Below are 27,919 nucleotides of genomic sequence, written 5' to 3'. Positions count from 1 at the left end.
GTAACATTGTAATTACGTGAAAAAATATTTTTTTATGTCAGATTTTTCCGATTCTACCGCGTCTCAACCGCGATTATTAGCGTATAATAATATTCGAACTACATCGTCGGGGTTCGGCGTCAATCGGGTCACTCCAGCGCGCCGACCAATTACAGCGCTCCATGAATCGCTTGGTCGCTGACGATCAACGCAACGGTTGCGCAGTCGAGAACATACGCCGGCCACGCGTAGAGTGCCGGTCTTTGAGACGGATTGTGAACCGCAGAGTTTCACACAGAATATCGCGGCAGTATTTATTCATCGCGAGTGAGAAAGCTAAAAGATTCGCGATCGACACCTTCTAAGCCGAAATCTCTGACGATCAGTCTTACTGCGGAGCTTCGAGCGCGTGGACGTGTCGTCAATCGCTCCGCAATTTCGCGTGATTTCGACCGCGGACGGGAAAGTGTCGCGTACAAATAAGTCTCGACATCCTCAACTCGGGGGTGGACAATCGTTTTATGTACTCTGTTATCGCATTCATTGATATGTACTTCGTTTCTTGCGTCGAAAGTGTTTTGGAACAACAAGGTTAAATAGCGGGCGCAGCGTACACGAAGCGTGCCGCCGTGAATTGCGCTGCGTGGTCAGCGTTACCAACTCGCTTCGCTCGCCAACCTGCTTCGCTCGCCAACCTCGCTTCGCTCGCCATCTTCTTCGGCGACGTTTAGCGGGTCCCGGCAGCCGCCATTGTCGGAGTCTGAGATCTGCACCTCGTCCATCTTCTTCGTCGCGGCCGAGACTCTCATCCCATTTCGAGACAGTGATTTTTGAGAACCACAAGGAAGGTACAGTGTGCGGAGAACATTTTGTGTCGCGAGGAACATTTCGTGTCGCGAGGAACACTTTGTGTCGCGAGGAGAACATTTCGTGTCGCGAGGAACATTTCGTGTCGCGAGGAACATTTCGTGTCGCGAGGAACATTTTGTGTCGCGACGAACATTTCGTGTTGCGAGGAACATTTCGTGTCGCGAGGAACATTTCGTGTCGCGAGGAACACTTTGTGTCGCGAGGAACATTTCGTGTCGCGATTCGTCTCATTCGCCGCTTGGTGCAGTCATTCGTTCCGCAATCCTGCCGACGAGAATTAATCGGAGGATCAAGGAGACTCTTTTTACGTCGTAGCTTGTTGTGTCGACATCGAAAATATATCGGGATCGGGAGTGTGTGGACTATCTCGCGAGTGACCTTATACACGGAAGGACGACTCCCACAGCCCAACTGAGAGGAGGAGCAGGCCCAGGACGGGCATCCTGCGTCGGCGGAGCAACTCTTAGGTGAATATACATTTTTTTAAATAATAAAAACTTTTACCTTTTTTTCTTATTAATGTCTACATTAATATTTTCTTTGCTATGTTACAGTCATCGGCCGTACTACAACTCCGCTGAAGCTCGTGCAGACTGGTGAGTCGCATAATTTTTTTATCGTTGTTCGTAATTGTAATTATAATACAGAAATCATTATAAATAATTAATGTCCCCGATTATATAAATATAATAACGCGTACGAATCGGGACTTAATGAAAAATAGCTCACGCTTCGCGTTTGCATGGTTTGTTTTAGTTCAATAAATTTAATAGCTAAAGTATTATATATAGATCACATTCTTTATTATTTATTCATTTGTCAAAAGATTTTTAAACCAATAGAGCATAGATTTTACCAGCTCTGTTCTTTTATTTCTGACGTTATTCGTATTTCGTTGATATCTATACGGTTTCTCAAGATTTTCGTTAAAGTAATTAATTTTCGGAACGTCATATTTATTATCGTTTAATTCCATTGCTGCGAGCTCTTTGCCTTCTTTTTCGCGAAAAAACTCGGCACTTCCTGAAACAGAATAATTTTATTTTTCCATATTATTTAGTACATTACATTTATACATATACATGTGAACATATATAAAAAATATATAATTACCTTCTGCAATATTTGATATTTTGGTCCACTTTATTCCATCGCTGCTTTTTTTTGATTCTTCAGAAGTATTTATTTCTTTAAGAACAGGTTTTATCCTCTCCTGGTTTTCAGATTTTATCTTCTGTACTATGTTTATGTTTTGAATGTTATTTGCTTGACGCAATTTTGATTTTGGACTTATTTTTGTTTGGTTTATTTCTGCGTTTCCCTTTCGTCCTCCAAGTTCTTTAGAATTCTTCCTCAAGTTGAGAAACCTCCGAATAGTTGGAAACGTCGGGGAATTTATATTTGGAATGTTCTTTTTCTCGCGAATATTTTTCAGATTGTTAAGTTCAGTAGTATCGTCGTCACTTTCATGGAATAATTCATTTGTCTTTCTGATAACGGGTTGCTCTTCCTCCGACTTATTACTGTATTTGTGTTCCGTTTCTTCTATATTAAAGTTACGTATTAAGTTGTATTTTTTTACAAAGTCAGCAACAGGTATTGAAAATATTTCTAAATTGTCATCTGTTTTTTTTTGCAAATGATTCGAGTTTATTTTTTCCTCTCTTTCTTTTGACTTTTGTATTCTTAAGGCATTTCTTCTCGTTAACGTTGAAAATGCCACTGTGCTTAGTGGCTGAGCCAAGTGATGATCTTTTATATTGTCTTGGTGTTTTATTTCTAAAGTCGTTGACGTCGTTGCCTGCATATTTTCTTTCTGTTGAGGATTTTCTAATGATCGAACTACGTATCCTTGTAGCGGTACGCAACAGGGACATTTTTTTGTTAGGATCTGCTCACATATATTTTTCGAGATTGACAATGCGTAAGAACCGTCTTCCAGTTTTGTAATTTCCAAAGGTAGCTTGATGCCGTCACTGACGTAATAGAGTTGTGAATTGAGAAGTTCTGATATATTATCAGGAGCAGCTGATGAAGGAAATAGTTGAGAAGACTCGTTATCATTTTTAAGAAACGATTCTGTGGAAGAAACAATCGCTTCTTTTGTTTTTAAATGCGTAGCTTTTGCATAGGTTTGCATAGGTTGAACCTCCTCAGTAATTTCTTGGGTTTTAATAATATTATCTACAGTACAATTTTCTTGTGAATTTTCTTGCGATTCCAGAACGTTTTTGTTTGCTAGGGATGAAATAAAATTGTCGCGTGAAGCAGCGGATGTGTCTTTGATTTCATCTTCGACATTTTTAGCGTTTGCTTCATTTTGTAAAATTTGTGCATAATTGGTTGAGGTTTCTTGTTTAAAGTTTGTGGATGCTGTAGTAATTTTAATACTTTTATCGTCGATTTGGTGGTTTGTTACGTATTTTAAAATTTTTGGCGAATAATACTTTGTTGGTGGTAAATTAAATTTAATCCTTTCTAATATTATTAACGGATTAATTTCAGTTGAATATTCATTTGACGTATATTCATTTGACGTGTGTTTCACATTTTCTTCAATATTCTTTGTCTCTCCCACATTTTTTGCAAACATGCCATCCGATTCTTGTGCATAATTAGGTAAAGTCTCTTGTAGAAAATTCGCGATTGTTGTATCTTGAACAGTTTCTTCATCGATGCGATAATTATTTACATATTGTCCAGTTGTAAAATTTGGTTCAAGAATTGCCAATATCTTAGGATTATTTTGCGAAATAGCTTTGTGATAAGTTATTTTCGGTTCAACTAATTTTTTTTTTGTATTATCCTGCACGTTAATATTTTTAATTTGTTTAAATCCTTCAATATTTTCTTCCATTTTGACAGTGGGTTTACTTGTCGCTTCTTTTTCTCTTTCTATTTCTATTTCATGATTATTTGCAGGCATATTTTGCGAAAAAGTTATGTCTACATCTTTGTCACTAGTATCTTGATTGTTCTTTTTCGGTGCATCGGTGCCTTTTGAATTTTTTAACGCCTGAAGAATATTATTTAATACTTGAATTATCGAATCGTCTATTTGTTCATCTCCATTGTTGGTCAAATTGCTTTTTACACTTTCTACGATTATGTTTTGTACGATACGATTGTCTGCTTGTGACGCAATCGCCGGAGAGCCTAAAAGACTTTTTATACGATCTCGCAAAGTTTCCGGAATTTCTTTTGATAACTGTTGCTTCGAAATTGGCGCTAAGGTTACTAATTTAGTTCCCCATTGTCCGTTTTTAAATTGTCGTTCCTCGAGTGTCATCGATGGGTGCTTGTGACGAATACCGGAAAGGGCATCCAATATACTGTGCAGAGTATTTTTAATTATACCGTGCGACCAGTTGTTTGTGAACTTTTCTCTGGAAATAGATGTGACACGAGACAAGACGTCTTTTACTTTTTCCACGATTGTATTCTCTATCCGTGGTACTGACAAAATATTCTTCAGATTCGGAATTTGCAGAATTTCTGGTAATAAATTTTTACCCTGAGCTTGAAGAATATCTTCGTCCAGATCTTTTATTTTATTTAAACGAGGGTCCAGTGCAAAATCATTGATGATCTTTCTGATGGAATTTAGAAGCAAGGTATTATCACAAAATGGTAATTTATTCGTTGACGAATCTTTGGGCGGTTCAAGACGACTAACATCTTCTTTGCAGCTTGACTTACTTGATTTTTTATCGTCGAAATATTCCATCGTCGTGGGTCGTTCTTGAGAAATCTCTTCTGAACGAACAGTAGTTCCAACTATATTTTTTTCCGCTTCCTTTTTAAAATTATTTTCGATGTTGGATTTAATAGTTGTAGTTTCTATGCTTGAAGGTTCTTGAGAGATTTTCTTTTCAAAATTGGCATCAGAATAATGAAATCCTTCATTTAAAGTTGTACTTTCGATCTCTTCGGTATTTGGATTTAATGATAATTTAATTGTCTGACTTTTACTTTTTTCTAATTTAATTTTTTCACTCTTAGTAGTTTCGTCAATTATCGGATTCGTCGAAGTATGCGTATTTATTATTTTATTGAATGATTTTATTTCGTCATATTTGACTTCTGGTTTAGAAGTTTGTTTCGCAGATTCAGGAAATTGATGTGATTCACGAAAGGAGGCTTCGTTATTTAATTTTGTAGTCAACTCAGTATATTTATTTATTAAATCATCATTCGATTCGTCGATCCCGTTAAACGATTCTGATGCAAAGTGTGAATTAGTTGTTTTTAATTTGTCCAAATGATCAATGCTGTTCAACGTCGTTTCTTTTTCCACAGACGTTTTCGTGATATATTCCGGAATTTTTACTGTAGAATATTTAAAAGGCATTTTTTGCACTGCCGGCTTAGGAAACATTTTTGGTGACGTTGCACTAAGTACGCATACATTGCGACCGTACAATTGTATACATTCTTCGATATCTATAAGTGTTTCGTCATTTATTCCAATAATAAAAGATGATGCATCTTTTGCATCTGAATAATCTTCCGAAGATGTTTCGAATTTAGATAGATTATTATCTGAATTTTTTTCAATTTGATTAGTAAAATTTTCAGTCTTAGGCGTAATTTCATTTAAATTAAAAGAACTTACGGTAGTACTTGCTTTTATTGTGTCAGTCGAATAATCTGAGACTAAATTAATTTCTGTGTCTGAATTAATTGATGAATCTACATTCGGAATTTCTGTAATTAATTTCGAATTATATTCTTCGTTCTTTTCAGTTTGACTAATCGGATTATCAGGTTTGCTATTTGTTGTTTCTGTAGTAATTGTTACGTCGACGTAATTTTCCGAAGATGAAGCAGCTGGCGTGGAATTTTCATTTTCTTGCTTGTCGATTAAGGATAAGCAGGTGCACGGATTTTTATGATCGATCGGTTGATTTTTTTCGACTAAAGAATCTGGCCTGTCTTCGAATGAAGTAAATGGAATTCCGACATTGATATACTTTCCTTCCTTCTTAACTACGTAAGGTGGAACATTTGGTATTACTCCATATAGAATCGGTATAGAAAAAAAATTTATTTTATCTTGATAAGATTGTATTGGAAATTGGTTGATTAAATTAGGAAGAGACGATTCATGAGAACTTTCGTCCAATGATGTTAATAATTTTTGTTGCAAGTTATCTGGTTTCGTGTTTTCAAATATTTTTAATTTCCGATTATTCGGCCTTTCAGATTCATTTATTTCAGAGAAACTAGACGTTCCTAAATAGTTTTCCTTTGATGAGCTACGACAATTTTCTTCTTTACAACGGCAAATACATTTCTCTGTGTTACATTTATTTGCTCTTTCTTGAGATTTTAAATTTATAATCACGTCTTTCGTATTTAAATCGTCTGCGGGAATTCGCAGAAATATTTCGTTCTCGGGTGCTTTAGCTAGCGTTCTCTTTGCCGTTACCTTTGACTTTTCCAGCGAGTTTTTTGCGTCTTTTATCGCTCCATTTGAATTTTCCTTTAAAGTTTTCAAGTTGATACTTTTATCAGTGGTTGTTACTCTATTATTCCTATCTTTCTTTGTTGACGATAACAGTCTATTTTTTTGATGTGTGCCACAACGTTTTCTCTTTTCGACTGTTTCTTTTAACTCCTCACGTTTACTTTGCGTCTGTGTTAATGGCTTTTGTAAAACGAGTGATCTGTTTAGATTATCTTTTGCGATACGTTCATCGTCATTTAATGATTGATAAGGCAAAACTGTCGACAATCTAAAAATTACAAAACGTTTGTTTGAAAAAAAATTTTTAATTTAATTAACACGTTCTATATATTTACATTAATTGACCATTTTTTTTAAGATTTAAACCGGTGATGAAACTTATGTTTTTGAGATCACTATTTAATTTCTTAAAGTTGGTTTTAGAAGAAGTCTCATTTATTTTTCTTTTTACGGTAGTTGAAAAGTTAATAGAAATTATTTTTACTTACCTTGATTTTGAAGAATCCGCATTATCCACGATTTTAGTTGTAGAAGCTTCTTCTGAACAGGCACGATACACGAGTAAGATAAAGAGCCACAAAGTAATCCTCACATTAATTACTGGCATATTTAATTATGCTTCTTGATCACAAATGTAAATTTTTTCAATCGGCTAGAAAATATAATTTGCACCGACGTCTTGAAACACCAACTAAACTCGATCATGAGCAAAAGTGCACTGTATCATGTGGTGATTTAATAATCATATTGCACGGACGCTCGGAAGGTGGGGCAAGGAGGAGCAGTTGCTCCTCCTTGGAATTGCACAATTACAATGTTAAAATTCTACACAAAGAAAAAAGAAAACAAATATAACAAACTGATGTCATTCATTATTAGTATATTTTCTGAAAAAATACCTTTTTTTTATTATATTGTACTACTTTTTTTATTAAATTTTTTTAATATTTAAAAAGACCTTCAAGTTTTGCTTTCGTTGAATTTTTTTTTTTTGCTGCTGCTTATATTCGTTTATACATAATCTTATTTTCATGGTTATGAAATATAAATGGTTAATTATGTTGCAACAGTTTAAGCAACAGTCGTATGTACGTGTAACAAATTTATTGATTAATGACGAACTAATTTTTTTTTCTTTGAACAACTGTTTATAGTTACGTATAATATCTCTTGCAATTTTACGAATTAGATAATATTCTTAATTGTAATTGAAATGCAGTTATAAAATGCATGTATATTTTCTTAAAATAACTATAGGAGGATTTTTTTAAATTTAATCTATGTATTATTATTTAAAGCATTATCTTAATTTTTATTGAATAATACCGTTTCGTCGCTCACTTAATTATAATAATTAATAAAAGAAATTTAACATTTTAGAAAAATTTATTAATTAATTAGAGAGTTTTTTAATCAAAGCGATTAAAACTTTTAGTAAATTTTTTGTTGGCTTTTTCTTAATGTTGGTTATACATCGTTGATATCTATTATGATTTTCGTTTTCTGAAACAGAACAATTGTATTTTCCAATGTATTAATTAATTTTACATGTATACATACATTTACCTTCTGCAATATTTGATAGTTCAGTCAATTTTATTTCGTCACTTTTAAGAACAGAATTTATTTTCTCCCAATCTTCAGATTTAATTTTCTGTATGACGTTTATATTTTGAATGTTATTGGCTTGATCCATTATTGATTCTCGATCTATTTCCAATTCGTTAATTTTTGCATTCGTATTTTGTACTCCAAGTTTTTTAGAATCATCATTTAATAATTGATAGGGCAAAACTGTCGCCAATCTAAAAGTAACAAAACGTTTGTTTAAAAAGAAGTTTTTAATTTGATTAACATGTTCGATATATTTATATAATTTCACAACTACTATTTTTTTGGGGGTTTAAATATATTAATGAAACTAGCATTTATTGTTTAAATTAAATGTATTTAAATTATTGCTCATGAGAGATTATTTGTCTGTTTATTTTATATTTTATTTATCTGCATTCGATCTTGCACTGATGTTGCCACCTGCAATCTGACAACTTTAGATTAAAAATTCTCAATTCAGCAGTTTGGTGTGACGAAGCCTGCTTCGTTACAGGGCATTGTATTCATGAAATGTAATATGTATGACGTTAATGATTCTGTTGACAAATAATTGCGCAATTACGAGTAACATACTTTCACGTTCACAATTCGAATATATACGTCTATTTGAGCCAGATAAAATAAAATAAAAGTCCAAGTATTATGCCGAAATCGAGGGTCACAAAACAGGCGAAAAAAAAATTTTTTTATTTATTAAAGTTGAATTTTAAAAGAAGTTTATTTAACTTTTTATGATAGTTAATAAATTAATGCAATTTAATTTTATTTACCTTGATTTTGAAAAATCGACATCATTCACGTTTCTAGCAGTAAAAACTTGTTCTGAACAAACAAGATATACGAGTGAGATAAGAAACCACAAAGTAGTTTTCATATAACCATTGATTACTGTCATATTTTATACTTATTATATTATGTTTCTTGATCACAAATGCAAAATTTTGGAATAATACGAGTTGTACCGACGTCTTTAACCAGCAACTAAACTCGATCATGAACAAAAATGCACTGTATCGTATAATGATTCAATAATCGTATATATATGTATCTTATCATGGTTATGAAACATAAATGGTTAATTATGTTGCAACAGTCTGAACAACAGTCGCATGCATATATACGCGTAAAAATTTTATTGATCAATAGCGACTTGATTAATTTTAACATTTAGTAAGTTAAATGTTAAAGCGACTCACATGAAAATCAATTTTGTTTCTTTAATTTGTTTGTTTCAAATTTTTTTTAATTGAAACCCCAGTTTTTGATTGCAAAAATCAACGCGACAATTTGAATGACATTTTCATGCGTCCTGAGTTTTCGCGTTTACTAAGGTCAAATGCATGGTTCTGAAATATTGTGTCATATTCATTATTGCTTATGCCATATTTTGCAATTGGAATTTCGTTACATAAACAGGATCTGTAACGTGTACGCATATGCAGCAAAAACATTTGACTACGTTTCATTAAGATCTTTTAATTTGATATTAGAAACACCCTCGCGATTCGAAAAAATTCTTTTTTAAAACTGAATATTTTTAATATCTCCACGATTAAGTTATATATTTTTTTGGTTACAGATCAACGCAATTGCATCTATCGCCGTAACCGAAATTAATAATTATACGAACCGCAGTCGGTTCGTCGGTCGTATCGTGTTCGTTAAGTATTCGGGCGGAATTTTTTGACGTGCGATTTTTTTTCTAAACGCGAGTGCCGAACATGGAACGCGCGGAAGTGATTATAGAGTTATTTTCGCGGTCGCGGTTATAAAATCACGGTCGGGGTGTTCGCGGGTGACTTGTGCGCGGAAGGATGGCTCGACACGTCCCATCTGAGAGGAGGAGGAGGCCCGGGGGGCATCCTGCATTGGCGGAGCAACTCTTAGGTGAATATACATTTTTTTTAAAATAAAATATTAAATAAAAGAAAACTTTTACTTTTTTTTAATAATCTTTCTAACTATTCTGGCATGTCTACATTAATTTTTTTTTTTTTTGTTACAGTCACCGGCAGATTTCATCAACTCCGCTAAAGTTCATGCCGACTGGTAAGTCGTTTCTTTTTTTTTTTCTTTTGTAGTTTGCAATTGGGATCGTTTGAAAAGAGCGCACACATAATTTATTCCAGTATAATAAATAAAAAAATAATTTTCTTCGAGAGAAACTGTAGTCTATAACAGAACATTGTTAGGAGAGCAATCTGTGTGATTGATAAGAAAGTAAAATACTTGGTTATTTTTGCTTTTTATTAATTTTCAACAAATATCTCGGATTAAGTCATTGCTAGAAAAAAACAAACACAAATTTTACTCGAGCAGTAAGCGTCTCCTCTACGGGAATACATTTTCGTCGAGACACCCTGTATATCCTGCGAGAGTGTATACTTGTGTGGGTGAATGTTGGGTGGTCACTTAACTTCTAAGGTTTTTTTTTTTATATAATATTTTATATAATATATATCTAACAACAATATAATATTATCATCATCCGTCTCTTTCTCTTCTTTTTTTTTTTTCTTTGTTAATGTTACATAATACATTATTATATTCAACAATAAACTTGTTTGTATCATTCCTTTATCGATTAGATTAGCTTCTACGCACTGCTACTTTATACAAGGGTTTTATTCCTCCGCTATACATTGTTATTTTTGCTTTGCTTTCTTTGTTCATTTGAGTTTCGATCTGTTCTTTTTTCGGTATTCTTTTTTTCTTTTTGTCTGCCGCAAAACAGTCTTCCGATTCGAGAATTCCTGAATCCTAGCTTTCCGTAAAATGAAAAATGTACTTACATTTCTAACAAATCGTCTGACTAGAATTAAATAATCCGACAATTAAATATGTTTAAATGAAACTTATTCAGGGTCTATTGAAATTAATTTTCGTACAAATTTGTAATACACTTTTTTTTTCTATATCACAAATTTAATTGTCAGATACAGTAAATGGAAAACTGAACGAACTTAATTAAAATATAGATAAATTCAATATTTATGGTTTCTTTACACGAAAGTGAAATATTTTATATTAAAAATTAAACGACTTGGAATTAAATCTTGAGCAATTAAAATGTAGATTGTGTGAGCAATCCAGATTTATACAAGTTTCGAAGTATATTTGAGGTATATTTTACGATCAAATATAATAATTATTATGCTGAAGCATGAATTAATTACCACTAGGTTTCAAAGTATCCAGAAAAAAAATCAGAATTGTAAATTTAGCGTAGGTTCAACTTATTAATCGAAGAGTTTGTCTATAAGTTTCAAGAGCCCAGCAATCTTCAGATCATTCGCGACCTTCCATTCATTTTCCGAGCAAGCTTCGTGCGATTCTCGTTCACTCGTTTTCACATTCTATATTCAATGTTGCTACATTTTCCAATTTTACTCTAAGTCGTTCTTAGTTAAAGACATCTCTTCGCAGATATCTACCTATAAAAGAAAAGCTCAGATTTATTTTCAAATTATCGTAGACCTTTTAGATCAGATTGGAATGAAATTCAAGCTCATTTCTTTTATCTCTAATCCTTTCAACTAATCAATTTATTACGACACGTTTTGAGATGCTTAACTTCGTTTTATAAAGATATTTCAGATCTGCGAAAAGTTGTTATAAAGATTATAAAATTTTCCGCTGTTAATCCTAGAACCTTAATTATGTCTGATAATAAGAAACTAAATAATTAAATAAATTAATATATAAATATATATTTTTTTTTTGTTATAACTTTTTATTATTATAAAATAATGTTATAACTAAATTAGAATTTTTATAATTATGCTTATGACAGAAAGTTTAATTTTTTTATATAAATCAAGATTTACAATTTTTTATATTAAGATTCTAGGATTAGATTGATCGTAATTTACTTAAACACTCGTTTGATAATAGTAATTGTAGGCATCAATAGTATTGCTTCTTGGTTTAACAAAATCACGAAGAGTCTGGTCCGCAACAATATCGAACGTACGCTATCGTCAAGAACAAATATGGCAGTTATTAATGTAAATAATTTACACTATTATCAAGAAGTTCAATTAATATGAAGTACAGTATTACATTTTAAATTTTCTAAAATAATTTCACGCACTTGGAAAAATAATATTAACGTACAATTAGGTTAATTTTAAAATGGTATGAAAATTAACAATACAAGAGTATTTAATCAACGTTACTTTTATCTGCGTCTTGTAAATTTTGCCATTTAATTGACGTGCAATTAATTATTTCTTTTTTATTACGAAAATATATTTATTTTTTAAACGAGTTTCTTAAACAACTTCAGTAAGATTGCGAATAAAATAATATGTATAAATTTTTCACAACTGATTGAAAATGGATCAAAGAATATATTCAAATAAAAAAGAAATAGTAATAATAATACGGTTTATTTTAAAACGCCTCATATAATTCTTGCGACAGCGATAATAACGATAACATCTTTTCATAAACATCGCACAAGTTCGCTCGGACATGTTGGTATAACGAATCATTGCTAACTTGAATGGCAGTCAAAAACGCGGAGTCTTTTTAACGTTCTTCTTTTCGCAATTCATTCACAATCGACAAAAATTCTCTCTCTCTCGCTCTCTCTCTTTCTCTCTCTTTCTCTCTCTCTCTTTCTCTCTCTCATTTTTTCTCTTTCTCACTTTTCCTCTTTTTATATATTCTTTCAGCACTCTCTTGTGTATAAAGCTAAAATCTACCTACTTAACCACATATGGTTTGTTAACTTCTTAATAATGTAACTTGCTTAACGTCTAACTTTTTTTTTTAACCATGATTGTCCTCGAACTATCGTTTCTTCTCGTAATTATATTCCGGGTAGAAATCTCGAGGCAATATTTTTTTACTCGAATGCCAAGAAATAAAGAAAAGCCTGTTGGCTAGAAACAACGAGAGGAAAAATAGCTCGACATAAATCACCTGCATCGTCGACTTATGTAATTTGCGAGTCGAGATACATCAGATTTATGTGACGTTTCAACTGTTATCTATCACTGTTTTCTCAATTATATTTTAGAATCATTTTTTTTTTATCAAAGAAAACGCGACAGTTCGAGGACAATATTTACGCCGCATTGATCATCGTCGTCATCACTTTTCGCGATGTGAGCGATCGTAATTGTAATCGATTAACGTTAAGTTATCATTATTACTTTATAATGCGTTGTGTCGTTGTCTCTGAATAGCCAAGTCGGTGTTTACGAACTTCCCAATGTTCCTCGAGATTGTACAATTAATCGTTGATTTAAATAATAATCATTTGGCAATTTTAATATTCCTCGATGTGGGTTCAACTTAATTTCAAAAAGAAAGGCCAACAAAATCTCAAGGCGATTAAATCTAAAAGCCGTGGGATTCTCGAGTCCAAGAATTCGAGGATCTAGATGAATCCTAGGATGACGCGAATATCTAATAGTTCAACAATCTACACTTTCAAAGGTGTAAGAATTCAGAGACCCAAGAATTTATAAATTAATCCGCAAATTAATGGTTATCTACGAAAATCTACGTACATCTAAATATTAATAATTTTTAGAGCTCGTCTAAGATTTTTTTTTTTCTATAATCTAAGGGATATATTTAGGAACTTTTTCACGAATATAAACGTCTCGAGGAAGTGAGAAATTGCCGCTCGTATAGTTATTTTGCTTCTTTTTTTTTTTTTTTTATCGTATTCACTCTCGATTTGCGGTTTTACGATAAAACCATCATTGTAAAAACGATAACGAGTTAAGATGTAAGTCGAGATGTCCCTAGAAATTTTTTATGTACATGGAAAAAACATAACATCTGCCGCCTTGATTGATAAAATTTTCGGCGCTATTTGGGTTTAACGAGGTCGCTCCTTTTCTCAAGGAATTAGTACAGTTTTCCTATCCTCTCAATAGTTTCTTGATTATCACGTAGTCAAGCAGGATCGATGTTAGTTGCACGAAGAAGGTGGAGAAATGAAAATTAAATTTACGATTTAAGAAACTCGAATCCCCTCACAGATCAGGAAGCTTGAAATTGGTTTAAAAGATTCATCAGCTTGTAGAACAATTAATTCGAATTATTCAGTTTGTCGATCGGACAATGATTAACGACTGATATTATTTATTGTTAAATTAAGATTGCGACGTTAAAATTAAATTGATAACTTTCAAATTCTTGAGTTTTGTTCTCTAAAAATTATTTTTTAGTACTGACAGATCTGCAACGCGGTAAATTAATTATACACGAATCACTTTTCTGTTTTATTTCTCTTCCCCGTTGAGTTTTTTTTTTTTTTCCTCAAACCGACCGATCGCATTTAAGATTCATTCGTTTCATATTGCCAATTCGTAACTGACGTCGACAAATATTTTTTTGAACAATTTAACGTCGAAAGTAATTAATTTGAAGATTTAATCAAGCAATCAACGAGATGTTGTGGCTTACGATCGGTGAAGAGGAGTTAATTCGTGACTTCAACGACACTTCTTGACTGCCGAAGTTAAACACGATCCCGAGTGGAAATTCATCTAGCTCTTCTGATTTTTCAGCTAGCGGTCGCGTATCGCGCAGAATTAAATATATTTTTTAGCTAGTGACTAGCTCAGTATTATTCATAATTTGTAAGAAAGTAGTAAGGTTGCGTTCTTAAAAAAAAAAAAAATCATCTAGTATCCATCTAGACTATCCAGCGCGGGCCATGTAGCAGGTTGATTAATACTGATTGATAACGAGCTAGAAGATCTAGGTATCCGAACGTTTCTCGCCGCGTCTTGTTTACTGTTGTTGAGCTGACCATACGCAACACTGGCTGGCCTGCCGAATTCATCGGGCTAACCGGTCCCTGCCACTCGCTGTGTGCGAGTACGTGCATGTATTTACGTCTGGCCGGCAGGTCCTCGCATTCCAACTTCGCAAGGTGAAGGACGCGCGGGCGGCGGACGGCGAGAACCGGTTTGCCTCGACGAATTCGACAGTCGAGCGAGCGTTGCATAACATCAGATCACAACAGTAGATAGTACGCGGCGAAGAACGCTTAGATATCTAGCTTTTTCAACTCGTTGTTATCCAGTAAATAATTGTTCCGTGCTGAGACGATTTCAAGTGTTACATTTCTTGCTCAGGGTCCAGTTTTGCTGGACAGTGACGAGATAAATCACGGATTGGCTAGCTTGTCATTAGATAACAGCTAGGCTCAATTTCCACTCGGCATTTGTATTTAGCCTAAATACAATGTAGAAAATTTAAATATCACCGCGTACGTAACATGAATAGACAAGTATAAAAAGTAGCAGCTGCATCATATCCCTTTTTTTCTTTTCTTTTTTTTTTTTTTTTTTTTTTCTGTAGGAAAGAAACACATCTGCTCCGTTCTAATACTTGCCTATCTCGATTATTTGTATATAAACCGTAATTTAGATTACTATAGACTACGTCTATGCTACTCACAGTTAATAAACGTTTTGTACCAAAGACAATGCGTCGTCAACGAAATTTCTCATATCGTTTACATAATCAATCTGTATTTATGTGTTCCCTTCAGTCGCGAAGTGAGACAAAAACTAACTTCGCTTCACGGTAGATCAGCCGATAAAGATCGATCGTTATTAGATACGTATTCGGTACGTTCGGTACATACGGCACACTCGGCACTGTTCGGCCGAGGTGTGCAAGATGCGCCTCGAATTATTTTGAGAGCGTTTGTCATACAAAAATCTACGAAATACAAATCATATCGCGTGCTTTTCTTTTTTCTTTTTTTTTGCGCCACTCGTGCCGCGCGAGATTGGCTCGGGGTGGCTGAAGGAAAACGGAGCGAAAGTACACGTCGAATTTTTTTTCAGTGTATGAAAGCTATGCATTTGCCGCAGATACGACATGCACATTACGCACGGGAAACGAACATAAAAATTATTTGAGCAAATTCGAAAGTCCATTTCAGAGATACAAATGTAAATATGACCATAAAGAAAAGATGGCATGCTTCTTTTGAAAAAAAAAAATATAAATGCGTGATCCGACAGAAAAGATGCTAATCGAGAGAAATAATTATTGGATTTAAATAGATTTTAACTGCATAGACTTTTAAGAATCGTATTAGGAATAAGCGATAGAAATTTAAACTGGCGATAATAATTTTGTAGCTATGTGCACTTAATGAAAGCCTTTGTTATATTTATAAAAATCTCGCTGAGTTTTGTTTCAATTTGATAAAAGTTGATTTATTTTAAAAATATGTTTCGGACTATGCAAAACAATGAATATTAGTTTATATTAGCTTACACTCGATTCTAAGTGAAACAGAATCAAATTGTAACAAATGATAAAGATTTAGCGTATATTTCAATGTAAAAATTTCCAAACACTTTTTTTTTTAATATTTTTTTTTTTTAATATGAGCGTTTTCTTAATCTTTACGTTCTTAATAATTATAACAATAATTGTATATGGGACATTTGTAATGGTTGTGATTGAAAATGAGATTTGTACGAATGAAAAAGGTAACGTGATCGTATGTGTCAGAATCATTCAAGTTGTTTCGCTGTTAATTGTACATCAAGCTGTCGTACGGAGAGTTGCAGAAACTTTCCGACGATTTTTTTTTTTCTTATTAGCGACATGGCAACGAGCATTATTATCCCTAAACAATATAACTTGCAATTAAACTGTAAATTTCACTGTAATGAACAACTCACGAGTACTTTGTATCCTAGAATCTATTTTTAATCGAGTTATCGTTATCATCTTCCTTTTTACTTTATAGAAGCAAATTAAAAGAGATGAACGATTTAATAATATTTGTTTCTAATGTAACAAGTATAAAATTATAACAAATTAATAAATATTAACATGTAACAGTAAGATAAAAACAGAAACAATTAATGATAATTGTTGCCAATATTTATAGATTTTTATAATTAAATTGGCAAAGTAGATAAATTATTCACTTGCAACAATTCGTTGCAATATCGAGAAATAACAGTTTTTTTTCTTTTTTATATTGTTTAGGGTTAATATTAATTATTAAGAAATAACAACGACACACGACATTAGTCAGCATTAACATCGGCAACATCGAATATTCGATATTCTTTTGCTTTACATGCCATTACAATTTGCTTCATTTTTTTTTTCTATTTTACTACAGATTAAGTATAGAATAGGGAAGTAGGGTGCAACACAATATATACGTGCGCACGTGTGTATACACATATATTGCGTTGCACGTAAGTAATTACATTATAACTACAGAAAAATTACAGAGAGAGAGCGCTATATATCCGATTAAGAGAAAGTACACCATCTTATCTCTGATTAGAATCGAGAGAAAGAGCACATACTTTTAATTATTGAACAGCAAAGTTTCGATGTAAGTGTAATATCTTTGTCTTCAAGATTCCATTTCTCAATAAGTATTTTTAAGTTAAAGTTACATATTATATTGCATTTGTTTTTTTTTTTTTAAATTAAAATTTATAAATATTTTGCTTTTATTGTGACAATTTTAATTGTTCGGTAAATTAACATATATTTTCGACAAGACTTAAATGACGTAATTAATTATTAAGTTTAGCAAAGAGCAAATAGACTCTTGAACACAAAAATAATACTTGTTCTGTATTGCTTCAAGAGAAAGGTGATGAATGCATCTATTAATTTCCAAAATTTTATTAAACTTGACAAGTATTTGATATAAAAATAATTAATTTCAATGTATTATCCCCTTTTCGTTTGTTTTATAACGATATTATTTAAAACAGCACAATATTTTTTAGATATATTAAAAAAAAAAAAATTAACACCGAAACAAACTATACCAAAAGGAAAATATAACTGCAGAGAAAAATTAGCATTGTTAATTAACATATGTGTACTTGATACATTTATATGAATCGAAAATTTAGTCAAGCCCAAGTACGATAATTAATCGATGCATTTCATTCAGCTTAACCTTTGTGTCCGTTGAATAGGAAGAGCAACATCGTTACATCGAAAAGAGCGCATGCATTTTACATACAACATTTCAACTAATATGGGAATCAAAAGTCGTAATAAATATTTAACTAATTTGTTTCAAGTCGAATTATTTAAACCGTAAAACAAAATCTAATTTTTTTTTACACGCAACATATGTAATAATGTTGTTTTTCGTAAAAATCTCTTACGCGTTGCATTTTGAAGATTAAAAATTTATAGTTGCAATTTATATTGCAATTAAAGGAAAGACATAAAATTAAATAACGAGAAATTTAGAAACGGGAAGAAGATCTGTTAATAGTGTCATAAACATTGATTCCCATATATTTAAACACGCTATATAGACACATCGAAAGTTTTCTAGAGCAATAGCAGCTAATTGAGAGAGAGATTAGTATAGAGATTAATGCAAGACCATTACGATTATAAGAGGAATAAGTCGCGATAAGTGAGACGAGAGAAAGCGATTAAGCCAAATATTTTACGTCACTGTTAATTACTGCATTTAAGTGGCCATTGCAATTAAGTAGACCAGGATAATGTTTCAGTCACGGCGAACCTGTCTACTTTTTACTAAAAGAGTTAAATTATTGGGTGTCATTGTTTTTTTGTTATAACCCGCTTTTAATTGTAGATTAAAATATGTTCCGGAGAACATTCCTGGTCCTTTAAGTGTGTCGCCATATTTCTTACAAGCAAGAGCATTAATTCTAACTAAATTACAGGATCTGCTTAGTATTCGGAGACTCTTTAATAACAGGTTTAATTATTTTACGGCAAAGTTTTGAAATGTAATTAAATGAACCGTTTAATTAATTAAATCTAATCATTTTAAGACAACTTTATCGTAAAAACTTGATCGACTTCTATCAAACGGCAAGGATATAAGAAATAATAATTGTAATTGACCGTATGTTTCACATTAGTATTTACGAAACAGTCTTGTATAATCTTGATACGGCGGAAAATGTTAATGCTCCTTCTTGTACGAATATTAATTTGTGAATATATTTGACTTACACACCTACAACGGATAAATACTGCATATATTGAAAATTATACGAGAAAACGTATGGCATACATCTTCGATAAATCGATTTATATTGAGTAATTGACTTCGAGTATAATCGCTTTGGATATAATCTGAACGGCGGGGTACATCGCGAGGATGTTCGAAGAGTATTGTAACGATGTCATCGCACTAACGACGTCAGTGCCCTAATTAAAAACTCATAACTACGAAACTATAGCAATTAACTGTTGTTTTTGGAGGAAAAAAAATTTTTTTTTTCTATAAGTGTGGAAAAGATATCTGATGTGATTTTTGTACGATTGTATGTAATAGTCAATTTTGAACGAAAAAAAAAAAAAGTTACGACTTTCTATCGCGTGTGTAATATTGTGTCCATTTGTTCGATATAACTTGGTCAATGAATCGAAACGAGAATTTCAGAATATTTTTGTTTGCAGTTATGAGAGTTAATCAGGATGATTAAACCCGCGAGACGATTTATAAGAAAGAGCGTAATTTTCGGCCGAGACCGGATCTTCGAAAATAACCTCGTCGTTCATTTATCTTTCTAACTCTGATAAGAAAATATATATATATATATGTATATATTTGTATGTTGTGTTTATATATGTATATATATATTTCTTTTCTTCTTTGATTATATTAATCCATATCCTAAAATTAAGAAATTGACGATAAGCTTTTCAAATCTGGTTTATCATGTAATTTGTAAAAAAAAAAGAAAGAAAAAAAAAAAGTATATTATAGTAGTTACAAAATTAACGACATAATATTAATAATAAATACTTACAATTACGTTAATAGCTAATAACTATCATACTTAAACAATATCCATAATCCTACGAAAGTAGAACAAGTAAAATACAGTGGGATTACAATTTTTAATTACTGGCTTTTATCTCGTTTGTTATATATAATATACTTTGAATCTTTATTCCTGTTCTAATGACCTTCGTCAACGTGAATAAAATATGTCAGAAATCATGTACGAACAAAACACGTGATTGTGGGTTCAATCTTTGAACCTGTAGTGTCGGGTGTTTCGATATTGGTTACATTGTTCAGAACGAATTACCCGTTCAGGGTAATTTTCGAAGATCTTCAGCCAGACAGACAGTTACACGCAGGAGAGCGATAAGCTGCGCGACGTAAAAGATCAGCCAGCCAGCGACATTGATAAAGAAGTCACGAAAAGCGTAGGAGATAGTTGACATGCACATCGATAGACAGATGAGAAATTACACGTCGGGTTAACTTGAAAAACATACTAAGCGGAAATAATGTTTTATATCGTTTCGCACTTTGGATATATTAGTCGATCGTCTCCTTGATTCTCGTGTGCGTGAATAGTCGGAGGTTCAGTTGTTAGTCGAGATTATTTCCTTTCTGTGTTTAAAACTCCGTTTAAGAAAAAGATCTAAAGATAACCGTGAGGTAACATTGCTGGTACAAGATGTTTGTGAAGTAACGATTCAAATAGATATGTGTCGGGCAGAATGTATTAAGTACATTTGCAGTTTTTTTACTAATCGGCAGCGTTACATTTTTTGCATGTTACATTTCGAAATTGATAAATCTATTCGTATTAATTGAGATTTTTTTTGATTTAGTTGAACAAATTTTTTTCTATATATGTATATGTATATTAATTTGAACCGTTATTTCGAAACATTTTGTAATGATTTAATTTATAATCGTGTGAGACAAAAGTGTGTTAAGAGAAAGTTTGATTAATTCTATGATCCCATATACGCAGCTAATTTGTACGTTTAAAAAGAAATTTTTTAATCGTTCATGAATTATAAATCTTATCGGTATGTCATTTAGTATTTAAATAAATGCATTTCTCAAAATAATAATGAAATAACGACATGTATTTTTAGAATTAATCGATCAATTTCTCACGTACGTAATTATTGTATAAAACAATTGTTTTTGACACCATGTTTTAAGTAGAAGTTTAATTTCGCAAAAAGCAATCAACTTTATTTCCGTATCTAATTAGCGATATTGTCAATTGTGACTCTCGATTAAAACGCGGTCGTAAAGATCGCGAATCAAATTTTGTCGCAGTAGGAAGTCTATGAAAATCCTCGTTTATTTCCCAAGCAAGATTGAAAGCAGAACGAGGATAAGTCAAACAGTGAAAGAAAAGTTTTCGGTTTGTTTTTCGTGAGCAAACAGCTGCAGAGTCGCATCGAATGATAAAGTTTCTTGCTGTGAAAACCGAGAGAGATAGAGAGAGAGAAAGAGAGTGAAGAAGCGAGGGGATAGAACGAAGGGAATATAGGGAGAAAAATCAAGAAGAAGAAAAAGGAAGGTAGCACGTTGTCAGCGATTTTTGCAAAACTTTCGGTTGTCGCCGTACTTGGACGAACTTGAAAGGCGATTCTGTTCTTTCCGCGGAATTGTGGTAGAAAGTTTGCGAATTTTTCACGATGAAACCGCGGAATAAATGCGGCCATCAAAACGCTTTTTTTTTTTTTTCACGTTCATTGAATATTGCTATTTGTTCGACGATAATTAATCCTTATGCGTCCAGGCTTTTTCAAGTTAAGAAAAGATGAATGGTATTTGCCAATTTTGACAGAAATACGTAATAATTTACAGAGTGATTACAAAATGAATATAATCACTGATCGCTAATATTCTCTTTGCAAGATTGTAAAAAAAAATTATTGCCCAAACAATATAAAATGGATGCGTAGAATAATTTTTTCTGCCACTGTGTCTATTTCGAGTATGAATTTTTAATATTTATAATAGCATTTCTAATTATAATAACTTTTTCACCACCACTTTCTCTCTCTTCTCTTTTTAGTGTATTAAAACAGTCGTCGAACGAACTTCTATCAACTACATAACTCAGCTACAATTGTTTTTTTTTTTTTCTTTTTCTTTCTTTCTTTTACTATCTCAAACATTTTTTTTCTAAAAACTTAACGCGCTAGTATACGTTTGTTTTTTTTTGTTTTTTTTTTTCTTTTTTGCATCTTTCATTTTTTTTCTTTTATTAATGTTTATACATACATGTTTGTACGCGTACATAAATTGTATATATAGATATAGTATGTATACACGTACGCACATATGTGCATAAACTTTATTATTTATAACGAGCGAGAGAAACTAATTATTCCGCCCTGCACCTTACGTTTTCGAACACGTAATATTTGCAAGTATCCATTTATCTTGAGAGCCGTATGCTGCGCGACCAGATAGCGTGGCACTTAAGTACAATTAAATTTGTATTTATCAACGCAAAAGATTAGCGTTCAACTATAAAACATCGACTGCTAGCAAAAAAGTTAAAATATATTAGTATCGATTAGAATAATAGAAAAAATTTTTTTATTAGCAAATTATTGTATCGCCGTTCTTTTTATTATTTTACTGCAGCAATTATTTTCATCCTTTCGTATATACTCGAATTAGTTTTAAATCATATGTAATTCATTATTGATAAATTATTAACTTAAGCATATTAAATGTGTAAATATATATTTGGATTTAATATATTTCTTACACATCTCGTTTATTCAATGCATATTTTATTTATGTAAGTTATGAAAAAACAATATACGTGAAGCTGTAATGAATGCAATAGTAGCACGCGTGCGCATGTGTGTGTGTAATAATAATTATAAATCGGAAATTGGCGACAAGCCGTGAAAATTGAATTTTACTTCTATTATATTCAGCGTCAGAGATATAAATTAATAGATTAGTCGACGACAAAGTTAAATAATTTTTCAAGATCGTTTCTTAATAGTTTTTATCATATTACTCTCGAATATTAACTCATCAATTTTTTATATTCAAAAATATTAGTTTCAAATTTTAATTTCATATAATTATGATCTTAAAATACTAAGTATTTTAAATACATAATGTTACAACTTATATTTTCAATTGTTACGTGTTGAAAAGTTTATATAGCTAGCAACCCATAGTTTTACAGTTAAAAGCAGCATTTGATATTATTATTCAAAGAAAGAAAGCGATACAAATATAATGAGAAAGAACAGCGAACTTAAAACAAAAGCATTCATGTTATAAGTGCAATAATTCAAAGCATAGTACAGTTTCTGTACAACGCATTCGTTAATTGACTGTCTAATAGGGAAGTTTCGAGATTCATATTCGAATATCCAACTACTTCCAAAGTTTCCCATTTGACAGCCGATATCTCTTTGACCAACTCGCATACAGATAATATAATTACGCACAGTGAGAAGTCCAATTACCTTCTGCTACGTTTCTCGAAAAATAAGGAATTGGTCGTCGCACGAGCCGCGTTTTACTTCTCACTAGTTCTGTAAAAATCAGAAGGCATACAAATCGTATTCGCGTCGACAACTGTAAGATCTTAAAAGTGATTTTACGGTTATCGCAAATAGTTTGTTGGATATAACTGTGTTTGAATAATCGTTGGATTGTTGAAGAAATTTTCGACGATGTTTTTAGATTTGTTCGATAAAATTTTTTGCCCAGAGCGGCGTCATAGAGTGCTTGTTGTATCCCTATGCGAGAATCAATTAACATACTTGAAGCGAAGTTTTGCAATAGACAATCGTTAAAAGTCTAAAATAAATAGATATTCTATAAAATATTTGGATGAACATAAATCGTTAATATTGATCGTTATCAATATTTAAGTTAAATTATTATTTGAGAGTGAATTATGAGCTCCTGCAATAATCGATTAGTTTTCAAATTACCAAATTGCGCCAAAAATTCTCCGTATAACTATAGAATATCTAGGTGTACTATAAATAAAAAATAACTTAGCACCCACGGTGGGATATTTCACTCGTTATGTCAGGTAATTGATTTGTTATAAATTATACTACGTCTAAACACATTCTACGGAACACCTAATTATTCTATATAAAACATCACTTCACACTTTGTTTTAATTGCAACAATTACATAAAAAAATCACACTCTGGTCGAGTCAGCATTCTCTCTTTTTTTTTTTTTTCCTTTTATCTTCGTCGTCGTTTACATCGTTTTTATCTCCCTTTTCTTTCCTTCACCGAACTTTTCTCTTCACAAACACCATCGACGATCGACAATATTTTAATCTTTTCTTCTTTTGGCTTTGGATTTTTTTTTTACACGTATTCGTTCCTTTCGTCATGTCGTTTACTTTCAATTCGAATGAGATTAGGTTTTTGAATTTTTAATTCTTCCCCGCGATATTTAATCATACATTGTTTCAAAAGATATATTGTATTAGTTTTTTTATTTTTTTTATTTCGTGCTTCTTTTAAGGATAATCATCAGGTTAATTCTTTTTTGATGATTAACTTAATATTTCTTCAATGTCGTCAATGCCTGGATCTCTTCGTCTTGCGCTGAAGAATATCAAGACAACTGTCGAGAATTTCTTTTTAACTTAAAAATTTATAAGTTTGCATCTGCTCATTGTAAAAATCGGGAGAATTGCTGTTGGTATTTTCTGTACCAACATTTTTCGATCTCATTCCTTATGCTGTTGATCCGCGTTTTGTTCTCTGATTTCCATCTATTTATCGTATTAATTTAACAACGTGAGTAGCGAGATAATCCACTACTAGCATGCTCTGCTACTTGCGTAGTTGTAATTTTTTTTTTCAAGATTATTAATTTACAATTGGATTCCTAATAAATAATTTTTTTTTTTTCAAACTTTTGATATTTTATAACATCCAATTCTTTTGACAATTTAACATTGTTTTATAATGAAAGATAATATTTCTGTTATCCTTAAATTCGTTTTAATTCTCGTGCAGGATAAAATCCCCGATAGGATCTTTCAATTTTCTACGCTGCACTCAAATGTGACGGCAATGAAAAATTCTTGAGAAATTTTTTGAAAATTCTCTTGATATTTTCTGGCTCAATCTCGTCGTTCACTTTTGCTTTAAGCAACGATCGACCAGTCGACTGTTGAAATTAACCTCCGACTGATTGGTCGACATAACGATGTCGTTCTAATGTTGGTGGCTCTATGTATCAGTTTTCCCCTTTCTAGTTGGTTCGTTATCTTTTTCGCTACTCCTTTCTCCTTTGTTCCTTCAGGCAACAGGGCGGACACGAGTCTGACGATAACGTATGCCGTCATCATCTTCCTCGCGAACCGCGCGATGCAATAGGCTCATTGAAGGCTGCACTTACTTTCAATTTGCGATTTGATCTCATTCACTTGTGTTTCTATCGTATTTCTCAATTCTAAAACAGTCAAAGCAGAAACATGTTTAATAAAATGTCAATAACATTTTTTTTTTAATAAAAAGTACATTTTAAAAGTTTATAATTAAAATTAGAAACTTATACAGGTTGCAGCCTGTTGTAACTCGGATTTTTATTTTAAAAATATAAGACACGCAAAAATGTATTCTTGTACAATTTATATACATAAAAATTAATTAAATTACTCTAAAGTAGAAATTAAATTAAAATATATTGTATCATTGTATTTTTGCATTTAAGCAAACGTTGCTATTTATTCTACATTTGATTAAAAAAAATATTTTGCATTATATTGCATTATATAGAAAAGCTATATTGAAATAATAATATTGCGGTTACATACTAGTGAACTCGTCTTCGTCTTCGGCTTCAGCTTCGGCTGCCAATTCCTCTGGCGTTTTCTTTTTTCGCATCAGCGGATTAGGCTCTTCCTGTGGCATCTCCTGCACCTCCTCTTTTTTCTTTATGTTATACTGTAAATCAAAGAAAAGCAATATATCATCAAGTAAGAGAAGAACAATTTTCTTCTCAGGTTTTCTTAACAGTTTCGTCATTTATGAAAGCTATAAATTTTTTTTTTTTTTCAAATATTAGAAAAACATTTACAAAGTATTTCAATTTATTTTAATACTTGTCACCCTACATTATTATTTTATTATTATGCACAGGTTTAATATGTTCTTATATATTATACGTTATATTTTTTAATTCAAAGTAATTTATTATACATTTTATTATCACGTATCATTTTTCACTATTTCTCCAACGTTTTCTCTCTTTCTCTATTTGCTATTTCGGACATTCAATTTACAACAAACCGATAGTCCTTGCGTATAATCTAACCCGTTAACGCTTTGTACTTTCGGCGCAACAATAAGCTAAATTGCAGAGCGAGGTGGACATAGCATTAATGGTATAAGTGTCGTTACCGTTGCATGTATAGGAATTTGCCTTGTATGCAGCTATTGTCATACGCTGCATCGTTGATCAGGGCCTCATTAATAATTGGTGTCTTTCAGCGAAATAATTTGTCATGCAACGATACAGGACGTAATATGTTACAACATCGGCGTCATAAATGTTTTTCGTTTTCTCCAAATAATTTCATTTTTCAAAAAGCACGTTGTGCACGTCTGAATTACATATGCGATTTAAAAAGTAATGAATTTAATTATTTTGTCTGGCAGTTTTGACTCTCTTGACTTGGCCATTACGCGTGTATATTTCGCGAGACCGAAAGCATCCTTTTCAAGCTTTCACTCTCTGAACGTGATTCTACATAGACGTTATTTCGAGAAGACAGATAACGGAAAGATACACAAGCCCTGTATCTCACGTGATATGTCAAATCTCGTGCTCTGATCCTGACGTTAATTAATGTTCTTCGATATACGCGCGACATGTCCGCGTGTCTCTTGCATCCGCGTCTGTACGTGCGCTTCTGCACGTCCATTCATGTTCGAAATTATGAGAACATTATTACGCGTTGAGTTATGAGTACACCGCGATTTATCACGCGTTACATTTGGCTCGCTCACACAATTGAAAAAGTATGCACGATTACAAAGTTATGATTGAAAAAAACTAAAGACTTAATATGTCAAATTAAATTAATTGCCTATTAATTACGTGCAGCAGTTATTAACAATTAATTCAGTTTTTCATTAGAACATTATGTTAAATAATTGTGATTATTTATAATTATAATTATTATGTTATGTTAAATAATTATAATTATTTATAATTATTTAAAAGTCGCGTTATTCGTCTATTCTAACGATGTTAGTAGGTACATACAATGTGTTGCCTTCGCGAAGCCCGCAGAGTGAGTCGCACTGCGGCGTTTTTGAGGCCTGCGTTCTTTCACGTCCTCATTTCAAATGTGTTCTGCATTCTTATATAACTGTACACGTAGAAATGTTTTCTCGCTGGAGTTAATTAAAAAAAAAAAAAATTAAAGGTACATCAAATAAACAACGTTACTGTAATATAAAATAATTTATATTGAACGGATAATTTCTCTCGCAATCTATTGATCTGTTAGCGTTGTATCGACATACATATAAGGATTATATGTATAGTTTGCAGGGGTAAAGGAAAGATTGGAAGAAGAGATTACGTGGTATTCTCGATACTCCCTGTATGCATCATAAATTTTGTCACTGTTATAAATAGATAGAAGATCTGACACGGTGCCATATTACCGCGATGGGAAAATTGGAATTTGAGCTCTCTGCCGGGATTCAGAATTATATCATGATTCAAAAGATAGTATCGTATTGCACCTGATTTCTTTCTTAAAAATCTACGTATATTCAGATACGCATACTAATTACATTTTTCCCATTCACACAAATCTAATTGATAAATTAATGTATTATAATACAAAAATTATTATCAAACTTATACTTATATACAAATGGGGTGTTTCAAAAAATTAAAAAGATTTTATTTTTTTAAATAAATTAATATAAATATCATGTGTGTCCAACACATCCAATGGATTCTGTGCTGTTTTTTATAAATTAATACAGATCGCTCGCAACACTTGCATTATTCATATAATACGATCTAATTAACTGATGCTTTGTAAATTAAATGGCCTTAGCTTCATTTATAGGGCGCGCGCTCTCAGGTGCTTTCGCAAGACGGGTCCTCGTTTGGTGAACGTCTTAAAAGGAGTCAGCCTGACTCTATTAGGAAGTCGCCATATTGAATGCAGGGACTCCCTACTAGAGTCAATTTGACCCCAGTTA

The 27,919-nt window shown here is 32.2% G+C and overlaps 3 protein-coding genes and 1 long non-coding RNA gene across 6 annotated transcripts in view; 2 read left to right on the top strand and 2 right to left on the bottom strand.

Annotated features, from left to right (window-relative positions):
* Positions 1–87: 87 nt before the first annotated feature.
* Positions 88–9,600, top strand: LOC139103841 (uncharacterized). The gene is made up of 3 exons (XR_011545955.1): positions 88–1,316; positions 1,404–1,445; positions 9,513–9,600. It is a non-coding gene; the product is annotated as an uncharacterized lncRNA (long non-coding RNA).
* Positions 1,342–7,161, bottom strand: LOC139104004 (uncharacterized). The gene is made up of 3 exons (XM_070659223.1): positions 6,808–7,161; positions 1,963–6,587; positions 1,342–1,872 (listed from the first exon to the last, which is right to left on the bottom strand). Exons 1-3 carry the CDS (start codon positions 6,924–6,926, stop codon positions 1,658–1,660), a joined length of 4,959 nt encoding a protein of 1,652 aa, XP_070515324.1. The 5' UTR covers positions 6,927–7,161; the 3' UTR covers positions 1,342–1,657.
* An 80-nt stretch (positions 9,601–9,680) lies between the features above and the next one.
* LOC139104477 (uncharacterized) overlaps positions 9,681–27,919 on the top strand; it is a 47,321-nt gene continuing 29,082 nt past the window's right edge. Inside the window, exons 1-2 of the mRNA XM_070660010.1 lie at positions 9,681–9,820; positions 9,939–9,982. The gene's annotated coding sequence lies outside the window, so the exon portion shown is untranslated. The remainder of the gene's footprint in view (positions 9,821–9,938; positions 9,983–27,919) is intronic.
* Positions 23,890–27,919, bottom strand: part of Cpx (synaptic transmission protein complexin) — an 88,634-nt gene continuing 84,604 nt past the window's right edge. For all 3 annotated transcript variants that reach the window (XM_070658894.1, XM_070658895.1, XM_070658896.1), the window contains 2 exons: positions 25,507–25,636; positions 23,890–25,142 (listed from right to left, as the gene is read on the bottom strand). In XM_070658894.1, coding sequence (XP_070514995.1) covers positions 25,069–25,142; positions 25,507–25,636 — 204 coding nt within the window. In that variant the 3' untranslated portion in view covers positions 23,890–25,068. The remainder of the gene's footprint in view (positions 25,143–25,506; positions 25,637–27,919) is intronic.

The sequence above is a fragment of the Cardiocondyla obscurior genome, linkage group LG07, assembly GCF_019399895.1.
Source record: "Cardiocondyla obscurior isolate alpha-2009 linkage group LG07, Cobs3.1, whole genome shotgun sequence".
NCBI classification, from domain to species: Eukaryota; Metazoa; Arthropoda; class Insecta; order Hymenoptera; family Formicidae; genus Cardiocondyla; species Cardiocondyla obscurior.
This window is presented reverse-complemented; position numbering and strand designations above follow the sequence as displayed.